Source organism: Ambystoma mexicanum, chromosome 7p (assembly GCF_040938575.1).
Source record: "Ambystoma mexicanum isolate Mex_15411 chromosome 7p, UKY_AmexF1_1, whole genome shotgun sequence".
Classification (NCBI taxonomy): Eukaryota; Metazoa; Chordata; class Amphibia; order Caudata; family Ambystomatidae; genus Ambystoma; species Ambystoma mexicanum.
In genome coordinates, this window is record NC_090939.1 from 880,863,435 (window position 1) to 880,874,663 (window position 11,229).

The 11,229-nt window shown below is 47.0% G+C and overlaps 1 protein-coding gene across 1 annotated transcript in view; it reads right to left on the reverse strand.

The window, feature by feature from the left end:
* CFAP97D2 (CFAP97 domain containing 2) overlaps positions 1-6,384 on the reverse strand; it is a 211,647-nt gene extending 205,263 nt beyond the window's left edge. The window contains exon 1 of the mRNA XM_069637120.1: positions 6,091-6,384. Within this exon, the coding sequence (XP_069493221.1) occupies positions 6,091-6,186 (96 nt within the window). The 5' untranslated portion in view covers positions 6,187-6,384. The remainder of the gene's footprint in view (positions 1-6,090) is intronic.
* Positions 6,385-11,229: the final 4,845 nt, after the last annotated feature.

Consider the following 11,229-nt stretch of genomic DNA (forward strand, 5'->3'; position numbering starts at 1 on the left):
CCATCTTTGAATGGGAAAGATACCACACATCTTCTAAATAAAATGATACAATGTTTAAAATAGCTAAAGTAATTTGCATTTTGGGAGCTTGCTTTGATATGCAATGAAATGAGTGCTAGAAGCATGTGTTTTCTTGTTCCCCTCATCTTTCATTGCAGAGCCATAGTCGCTGTTATGGTATCATGTATTTCTTAGTTCAATATATAGGGTGCACAAATAAGCATGAAAAAAGGCCCATACGCTAAAGCACAGATGATCACGGTGATGCTCTCGGACACAGGAGTGCATCACTACCATGAAATGTGATGTGTGCACGTTGCGGGTAGAGCCCATGTGTGCATTAATCAGCAGCAGAGCGGTGTCACTGATCGCACGGAAGTGACTGATGACATCTCCCCAAATGGCAAACAGGAAACCTCCCGTCTCCGCTTAGCAAAACATCAGCTCGCGTATGCTAAGACTATATCTATGTGCTAAAACTATATCTATGTGTGTTCCCTACTAGTATCATGGTCCAAGCGGAGGAAACCTCGTACCCTCTCAGAGTGAGATTTAACGGTGCAGACTGCAGCAAATATATTTCTTGTGGTGTCTCTTGTGTGGGCGCTGCTGGTGTATTAATACAAAGCACGACAGACTCTTTCGAGTGAACATACGCACATTGGCTCATTTGCACAGGTTTGTAAGTGCTTTTACAATCATTACATATTCTGTAATGGGAGCATGAGCCAGCTGGCATCTGTGTGCCAGGGTACCATGTTGGCATTGCCACAATGGCAAGGGGATCTGGACTAATCTTTACAAAGCCGCCACGTAAAATATGAGTGATTTTTCTGTATATGTACTTTATATTTTGACTACCCCACCGCACATATTGCGGGAGGATGTCGGAACAGAACCAAGTGGGCTCAACTGGTTGATAAGCAGAAGTTAAAAATAGCATTTTAAACATGTCAATTGCTTCTTTCTCGGGTAGATGCACGAACCGGTTTTGTGGCGAGATTGCACAAAACACTGTAACAATAGAAGCCTCTTACAATGATAACGTTTGCTGTAAACTAACCCTCCTCTGAAAAACGTAGTCATTTTTAATTATTGCGATCTCAGCGGGAAAGCAGTCGTTGTTGTCGAAAAACACTGCTACAGAAAATCCCACAAACCATGCAGGGCCAGGCTTGCCTGCTAAGCACAGCTTGGAAAGATCTCAGGATCTTCATGGTTGCATAAAAAAGGTACTCATGGTCCAGCTTTTCTATAACCACATCTCAACAGTCATTCCTGCTTTTGATTTCTGTTGTAAAAAATGTAAGGTTTTCCCGTAATCCTGAGTTTCAGAGTACGTCACTCTGCTGCCTGTCAAATTTCCAAAGAGTTTTGATAACGAAGGCGAGTGGTATGGGGGCACCGGGAGGTCTTTAGAACATACAGGGCCAGTTTGCCCCCACCCGTCCGGCGTTATTACCACCGGATCACGGGGTGGGTAATAAAGGTTACGCCACATTCACCAATGGGGCTATTGGACCCAATGGGAAATTTTTGATGCAATTACTGCACAGTAATACCACGCGGTAATACCACCGGCAGTAAAGACACCGAAAATTGGCATGTCTCCAGCATGTTTACCCCCAGCTCAGAGCTGGGGGAAAACACGCAGGACTCGAGATTGGGCAGAGTGGTAAATGCAGCAATACCACTGTTACCGCTGCATTTAAGGGCTACCGCCCAACCCGTGATGAGGCCCACAGTCTTTTCACCATATCGTATTATGCACAACATATTTGTACAGCTATTATTGAAATTGCTACACAATTGCCCGACCTCGGAAGAATGAAAGCCGGAGTCATTCTTGCCACGAATCCAATCCGCGACTTGTGGATAGCACTTCAGGCCACACACCTCTGTGGTGAACTTAATGGGTCGGTCGCGGAAGGGCTCAGTCGGTCCTGGCTGCAATGGAACCTGGGACTACACACAGAAGACGGGTGTGATGGCTTCACTCGCCGAGCTATCACAAATCATATGAAAACAATCACATCCCTACTATCAAAAGGAGCTCATGAGAACTCCAAGTCCCAGACAAGTTGGGCAAAGGGCGAGGCTGAGGAGATGCCACAGGGCACAAGTTAGAAGAAAGACCTGTTCTCCTCATGTTGTGCAAACATCGGATTTGACCGTTTGTTTCAGGTAAGTGCCTTCCATGTATTACACAGATGTATCATTACATGGATTAAAGGAGAGTGCCTTTTTTGTTTGGGCTATTGGGCACCGCTTGCGACACCTATAAGCCAAAACCATTGCATTAGAGTACCGATAGGGAGGAATGGCATATAAGGAGGGGCACAGCCTTTAGGTGGTGTTTGGTTGTTTGCCCACCCATTGACTGCCCATGGCCCTACTAATCCTTACGGCCATTCCCATCCAGTTCCTGCCCCTCCCCCTCCCCTCCAAAACACCTCCTCATGTGAACTCTTGATCTCGCTTTATTCCAGCCTTCCCATCAAGGTTTGCACTGGAAGTGCCTGCCAATTACAATTATATATATTTTTTTGTCAACGGGAGCATAGCTCAGGGGCAACGCGCTCGCCTTGGGGGCAAGACAACACTGAGCAACAAAGTTTTGATCCACAGGTCCGTGCTTAGAAACCCCTGGGTCTTAAGCGCATTATAAATTACCAATTACAATTACAGTGGTTTTTCAAAGCAGTCTTCTGAGAGTTACTAACTTAATTGCAGTTGTAAACCCACTGCTAGTGTTATAAAAATGTCTTACCAGGTCTGCCTTCAGACACTATTTATAAATATTCTGCGTGTCCTTCACGGAAGTCCTGTTAAAAACAAACATTGGCAAAGCCAACAGTTTTGGCTTGTGTATAAGTATTAGGCATTTGCCAGGCACTGCTATTAAGATGCCCAGGTACTTGCACCATTTTGCACCTGCTACCATCAATGGGCAGTTAATACCACGACGGCCTGTACCGTTGTTCCATATCTGTTTGCCATGTGCAACTTATTCCTGTAAACTAAGCTGTGTATCTCCTTGTAACCTCTGCGCCCTGATACCTCTGGGTCTGGTGTGCATTACAAATGAATAAACAAACATACAAACAAACGGCTATGTCTGGCAAGTACCCTTTCCCATGCTTACACAAAAGCCCAAACAGTTGGCATTGCCAATGCTTGTTTTTTAAATTTTCTAGGGCGGCGGGGCTTGAATCCCCATTGGTTGGTACGGGCTCCCTTCCTACACTCAGTCACATGCGCATGTTTATGGAAAATGTGTGCACCCCTCCAGTTAAAAAAAATCACCAGTCAACAAGGGCTCAAAGAAAGTCTCAGCAGGATACCTCAAGATTTAAGTGCTCATCTATAACATGGGGAAGTCGGCACTTTGCACGTTTGGAACCTGGCAAAGCTGACTCAGCCCTTATCATATCGACTGACTGAGTACCATTAAACCGGCTAATTACTAAGCTATTACCACCACCAGACTTAAAAGCGAGGGCATTCTGGGATAGAGAGCCATGTACAACCGGATATTATTAAGAAGAAATTATTGTCAATGATCAGGTCCCTTAAAGTCAATATAGTTCCTTATGCATCTCCAACGACAATATGATTGTCAGCTGGAAGCTGTCATAACTCTCAAGGTGTTGCCTTGCATGAAACCTATAATTAATCATTTATATAGCGCTACAAGAGCTGGTTATTATAACCCACAGTGTGTGGTACTCATTTACCGAGCTCGGAAGGATGAAAGGCTGAGTTTGACTCTTGCTGGGATTCGAACCTGCGTCAGCAGACTCTGTACTGGTGTCAACTCTGTACGCTGTGCTATCGGACCGGCTCTGATTCCCTACCGTATCTTGTTATCGTGGGTCCTCCTATGCCTTTTTAAAAAAAATATGACAAGTATCTCCGTGATTGCTTGACTATTAATTTGATTCGCTTTTAAACCACTGTCAACTTGTTAGCCGGGGTCAAGTGTCACAAGGAGTCGTGTCGTAATCTGCCATCTGTTTGCGGCCCCTGCGCTTCGCCAACATGTATTAATCTCTTAACCGTACAAACATGCACAATTACATTTCAGAAGTAGCTAATACACATATCAGACACGTTCAACATGCGGGCGCATACGCTGAGGTAGTTAGGCACGCGTGGTTACAAGGGCCAGTGTGCTAATAACGGCGTGTAATATAAAAACAGACATGATAATAATTTCGCATGTATGCTTACTACAGTGTACAAGAAATTAGTCTGTGGTCCTTGGCCACTTGCGATTAGGAAAGTAATCACATGTGTTTATTCAACTATCCTGATTTTGTGAATCACAACATGTTGCCTAGCAACTAAAATCCTTGTTGCAAATGTCGTTTTCACTTTTGGCTACACGCCACCTAGCAAGGAAACACCACTGACAGGGCGGATATGGCACGCACGGGCGTGAGCCTTGTTTGACTTTTTGCCCACCCATTTACCACCCGAAACCATGCTAATCCCTCTGGCCATTCCCACCTGCTATCTGCTCCTACCTGCCCAAAACGCACCCTCATGGGATCCCTCTGGCCTACTTCTACTACACAGGGGCACCAAACTATGTGTTTTTATGGGTCTCCTGAAAGCTACTGGCTTAATTGCAGCTGTAAATCAGCTCCTGGTGTAATACAAATGTCCAAACCAAGAGTGTGTTTCAGCCACTTGACTTGCAAGCACTATATGTGTCCTCACATCTGTTCCTTGCACAGCATGCCTGTTATAACAAGCATTGGCAAAGCCAATTGTTTTGGCTCTGTTATGGGCATTAAATAGACATTTGCCAATTTATGTCCAGGTACTCACACTATTTGCCAGCTTATGGACATGCAGTAAGTACCATTATGGCAGTGTCAGATACATGTCTATACAAAAGTAAAAACTGTTGTCTTCCTCAATGCTTGCTTTATTTATTACATCAACACAACAGCAAAGCTATCTTTCATTTCCCCACTCTCCAACTAACCCAACCCACCACCCCCTCTCTTTCAGGGGCGCCCGTAGACCAGGCAAATGGAATTGGAACGCTGTATAAATCCCTGTAACATAGCATAACATCTGGCCCTTGCCTAAAGACTTGGATTGGTCTTGTTTCGAAGTTCTCGCCATTTTTGCAGCTAAGACTCCTGGGGGTCCTGCGGGTGCGCAGAGTGATAGGGCAAATATCACACAAATAATAGACAGGGGCAAATGTCCAGCTCTCTCGGTTCCAACGCTCCATACAACAACTTTTATGAACACACAACAGCACACAATAAAAATAACCTTTGTCATGATGCCATAACATGGTGTAGGTACATAACGGGTTATGCCTTTATGACCGGGTACCTATGGTGCATGGGACTTGATAACTCCCTTAGGTTTAACATTGACCCACTAGTCGCGCCGTACCCTATTCTGTCTCAATGTGTGCAGTCGGTAATGGGTAGATGTATCAGACACCACCAGCAGTGAATAATGCAATATGTGTGTGCTTTTGTGCACCACCGCCAATCGTTTATGGTAACTTGAGAGCATTTGCTGCTACCATGCAAACATTGCATAGAATACATAGCCTGGCACAATGTAAATTGATACATTAGAAGTCACCGAGGAGTTCTGTCCTCAATTGAAATGTGTCTAAGCGCGAGCGCCAAGATGACGTGCCCTTAAAATGTACTTGGTGGGTGCCCGTTTCCATACAATTCCAAACGTCACTGCCAGAAAGTTTGAAAAACAATGTTGCGGTGTTTCGAGCGTCTGTCTTATTTTTGGGAAATGCAGCTGTCCTCCGGTTCATTCACCCGGGCGCTTTTGCTCCCAAAGCAGCACTGACATCTCCTGTGAACTTTATTTACCGTGTGCTCACCTATAGCGCAATACACAACTGTACTCGTCTTCTTGTGATGTCACAGGTGGTTGGTTATACACGAAACAGTCGGCTACTTGTGAAGTGAAAAATTGGGGTTCATAACATCATATTGTTGGGGGTGACAAACGTATTGGGCTCATGATGCAATATTAAGCCAATGACCCCGAGATAAACCGTCGCACTCCAGCGCCAGTGGCACTGCATCTTACCTTTCTCTGGTGTTCATCATAGTATGTTTTGTCCCATTTCTGTTGCAGGAATTTGTTGCCGCACGGAAGAATTGGCTGGTAGGACCGGTGCATCATGAATGGCGACGCGAAGCTTTGACAAATCTGTGCCTCTCGTCGGGCAGCGAGAGCCGTGTCCTCTGAAGGGAAATGCTCGGAGACTGCGCTTGTGTTTGCAGCAGGTCATGTGGTGGTTGTCATGGCGCCATTTACTGTTCAGAATAAAATGAACAGACAGCGCAGAGTCTACCTCAAAGAACGTGTCAGAGGAATGTGCTGGGCATTTCATGTGACAGAAGCACGTTGACATGGTTCACCCCCGGATCACCCCTGACCCTTCTTTCAAAACTGTGATGGTGTGGGGCCTGGAACAGGGCGTTCAAGGAATGCCCAGTAGTTCCACAGCTTTTCAATTGTAGATCTGCATATTTTGCTCCATTCAAAAACACAAGAATGCGTCTAAGAAATAAAACTATTTTGAGTTTACTCTTTGGTGTTTGCTGACATCCTGGTTTATTAGTACATTAATATGACCTTGCAAGCTATGGCCTTATGTAGTGGTTTGCAATTGAGTGACTATAACAATAAAGATTACCCCTGCTAACTGTGCAGGGAGTATTAATTCTATAAAAGACTAAGAGGCGAGCATTATGCTTCAACTTCTTTATTTACTACCCTTCAGCAGTTTCAACAAACTATCTCAATAAACAACAAAGAAATGTCTATATGACTTTCACTTTAAAACTACAAATCCCAAAGTCTCTGTAGTCCTTCTCTCTCCAGCTCAGCTATGACCACATCCTATTCCTGAGCTCCTCCTCTCTTTTTACGTGCTCTGAATGTCCTGTAACCAAAACCTTCTCGTCCCGCCAACCGAGCAAGGACTTCTTGAACTCCAACATAATAACTTCACAACAGCTGAACTCTCGCCTTCCTTTCTAGTCCATTCCCTCAATTGTTCTTCTGCTCTTCCCCTAGGGAAAACATAAACATAATATCAGGGTGGAATCTAGTTTGTCATCATATCCTTATACAATTACATACCATATGATTATCAAACAGTCGTGGGTGGGAACTAATGCTCGCCTCCTAGTCTTTAATACAATTAATACTCCCTGCGCAGTTAGCAGGGGTAATCTTTATTCTATGACACGACTGGAGGCAAGCATTATGCTTGTTCAAAGCTGTCCCAACACTGCAGTCGCAATACTCTCAGTTGGTTTAAAATAAAATTCCCTGAAGGTACGATCAGTCGCCCAGTCTGCTGCTGCCATAATATCTTGTAAAGGAACCCCTGTCCTATATGCTTTGCAACTGGTTTGTACTCATTGCTCTATTCTCTGCCGTCCTGGCCTCATATTCTTTGATGCAACTAGCTACGCACCATTTGGTATTATTTGGAAAATAGGGATAATGCACTCTGGATGTGCTCGATTTAGTCCTCTGTACCACCACGAAGGTCACTCCTTCTGGTCCAAATGTCCTTCTATTAATCTCCAATGCTTTGACATCTGATACTCTCTTACAGGATATGAGACATAACATCATCGCTAGTTTGCCCGATAACTGCTTGAGAGACAAATATCTATTAACCGGCCAGCTTTCTAATAATCTGAATACTCTCGTCAAGTCCCATAATACTGTATACCTGGGAACCGGTGGTGCTTTAAACTTAGCTCCTCTAATGAGCCTACACACTGCTGGGTGTTCACCCGCTGGCACTCCTTCAATCGGTACGTGACCTGCGGAAATCGCTGATCTGTACACTCCTATAGTGCGGAATGCTTTCCCATCTTGCAGCAGTTGTGCTAGAAAATTTAGTATGGCTACTACAGGTGCAGAAATGGGATGAAAACCTCTCCCTCTACACCAATTCGTCCACCTGGCCCAAGCCGCGTCGTAGCTCCTCCTAGTTGATGGAGCCCAGGTTTCGGCAATAGGTTCTGCTGCCTGCATCGAAATGCCCGGCAGTTCCCATCTTCTCCTGATATCCTGCACGCGATGAGCGGGAGTGTCCCTCTTACTCTCAGAGGATGACACTGCCCAGTTGGGTCCGTGAGCAATCTCTCCCCTTCCGGGAGGACTCTCAGCAGATCTATCAAGCGTTCTATTAGCGTTGGGAACCACACCTGCGCTTTCCACAATGGTGCACCCTGCACCAGCTCCGCTCTCTCCCTCCGACACTTCGCCAGCACTCTGTTCAGCATTATGAACGGAGGGAATGCGTAATGTGTGCCGCCTGACCACTCCTGCAGGAATATGTCCGTACCTTTTGCGTCTGGGTCTAGCCTCCAGCTGAAGTAGCTGGGTATCTGAGCGTTGAGGCGAGACGCAAACAGATCTGTGTGTAATGGATCCCACTTCTGATCCAAGATCTGAAACACTGCTGGATCCAGCCTCCAATCGCTGGAGTCTGTGAGATATCGGGAGTTCCAATCCGCTTTTACATTCAGTGCTCCGGGTAAGTACTCCGCTGTCACTGATATCCCTGTCGTCAGGCAGTAATGCCAGAAGTCCTTCGCTAGCTCGGCTAGCATCCTGGACTTCGTCCCTCCTAAGTGGTTTATGTAACGTACTGCCAAAATGTTTTCCATCTTTAGCAGGACGCAAGACTTCACCTTGTCTCTCGTGAATGTCTTTATCGCGAAGGATCCTGCTAGAAGCTCTAGGCAGTTTATGTGTAGGCTCAGCTCCTCTGCGCTCCATTTCCCTCCAGTTTGCAATTCTCTGCATCGGGCTCCCCATCCTAGACGACTGGCATCCGACTCTATCACGAGGTCCGGCCGGTCCTCTATTATGGCACGCCCATTCCAGGAGTCCATATTATGCAACCACCATTCCAGCTCCGTGATTGATTCCTGATCTAGCGGTATCGATTGATGATATCTCAACCCTTGTTGCAGGTGTTTGATCTTCAATCTTTGCAAGGCCCGATAGTGTAAAGGACCTGGAAAAATGGCTTGTATGTAGGCTGCTAGGAGGCCCACAATCCTCGCTAGAACTCTCAGAGAAATCACTCTCTTCCCTAAGCATGCTCTGATCTCTCTCTTGATATCTCGGATCTTCCTTGCCGGAAGCTCCAGGGTGGCTTTCCTTGTGTCCAGGACGAAGCTAAGAAAGTCCAGCCTCTGTGCAGGCTTTGTATCCGACTTCTCTGTGTTCACTAGGAAACCCAGTGACAGTAACAGGTCTAGTACCCACTGCGTTTGATATTCCAGTGCCTCTCGATCTTCCGCTAGAAGCAACAGATCGTCCAAGTATATAATCAGCCGAATTCCTTTTTCTCGGATGGCTGCGGCTACTGGTTTCATCAGTTTCGTGAACGCCCAAGGCGCTGATGCAAGCCCGAATGGCATAGTCTTGAATTGCCAAAATTGTCCCTTCCAGCGAAAGGCCAGGAATCTCCTGAACTGCTCCTGTACTGGGACCGTAAGGTAGGCGTCCTTTAGATCTAACCTGGTCAGCCAGTCTCCCTCTCTCAGGGAGTCTCTGAGCTGATGGATCCCTTCCATCTTGAAATGATGGTAATCTATCCATCCATTCAGTTCCTTCAAATTTATTACTGGGTGTACTTTCTCCTTCCTGTGAACGGGAAACATGTTGCTGAGAAAACTCGGGGCCATGAGGCATCTTTCTATGGCTCTCTTCCTCACTAAATGCTCTAATTCGGTATCTAGGGCCACTTGCTCCACTTTTGCTAGGCGCGGGCGTTGGGGTACTCTTGTCTGCACTGGGTCTTGAATGAACTCTAGCTGCATACCTCTGACGGTTTGCAAAATCTAGGCATCGCTGGAAAGCGCGCACCAGCTTTCCCAGAACATATTCGTTCTCCTTCCCACCGGAGGGTAGGTTATTGCTCTTACCTGGTGTGAACCCTTGGCCTCGTCCGAAACCTCTGCCCCGCCGCCCTCTGGTATTGTGACCTCTGGCTGGAAAGAACGTGTCTTGTTGCCTGTTCTCCCAGTACTGGGCCCTGTGATTAGGGGGTCTTCTGCCTCCTTGTTGGCGACTGATCGAGCGATCCCTGTAACGACTGGTCCTGGTACTCTCTGGGGAAAGATCTTACGTATGGATGCTTGCGCTTTCTCCAGCGACGTGTATGGGCCTACAAAGCAGCTCATCTCCTTCCCGAAAGTCTCACCAAACAAGAGACCCTGGGCTGCTTTCCCAGCCTCATAGGATGCCAGGTCACTGAGCTTCGAGTCTATCTTCAGAAGCAACCCCCTTCTTTTCTCGGAGGCTATAGCGCAATTCGCGTTTCCTAGGAGGCAAACTGCCCTTTGCGCCCATCCAGCTAGGGCCTCTGGGTCCACCTCCTCGCCTGTGTCTCTCGCCCTTTCAGCCAAGTCCATGATGTTAGCGAGCGGACCAGCTAAGTCCAGGACCTTCTCCTGGCAACTCTTCCATGATCTATCAATCCCTTTACGGGGGTCCTTATTGGTCTTTGAAACAAAAGTGAGCATCTTAGGATCCTATTCGGGGGCTTCCGCCACCTTCCCCGGCAAGTCTGGTCAGAGCCGCTGACGCAATTCCTTATCCAAAGCTTTTCTTAGCCTCGCTGTCATATACTGAGCCACTCTTGGAGAAGGCTGCCAGTCGGGTTTCTGATGGTATCAGGGTCGAACATATCCTCCTGCTCCTCATCGAGGTGCTTCTCTTTGCAGGCTTTCTTTCCCCCGCTGGGCTTCGCCCACTCTTCCTCGACTGGTTCCTCCGGCTCTTGAGGGGACAGGTCCGCTTCCTCTGGCTCTTCTTCCGAGCCTGGGTCATCATCTCCTTCATTTTCGTCCCCAGGAGAGGGGGTCATGAGATCCGGCACGGCCTGACGCTGCAGATATGCTTTCTTAAGCTTCGCGAAGGCGTCGGCGACCTCCGGGGCCTTGTCTTCCGCCCCATCCGTAGGGCCCTGGGGGTCTGCAGAGGCTTTCCTCTTGCGGGCCTGAATACTCCCCTTAGACCCTGTTCCCGAGGGTTCAATGGGCAAGCTGCAAGTCTTCTTGGTGCTTTCCTTAGGCTGGTGAAGCATAGCTTCCAGTGTCTCTAGCCTTTCCTGTAAGGGTCTCACCCCTTGAGCCACAGCATCTACTAGGGAATTCCCCAGCACCTCCTTAAAACTTGCAG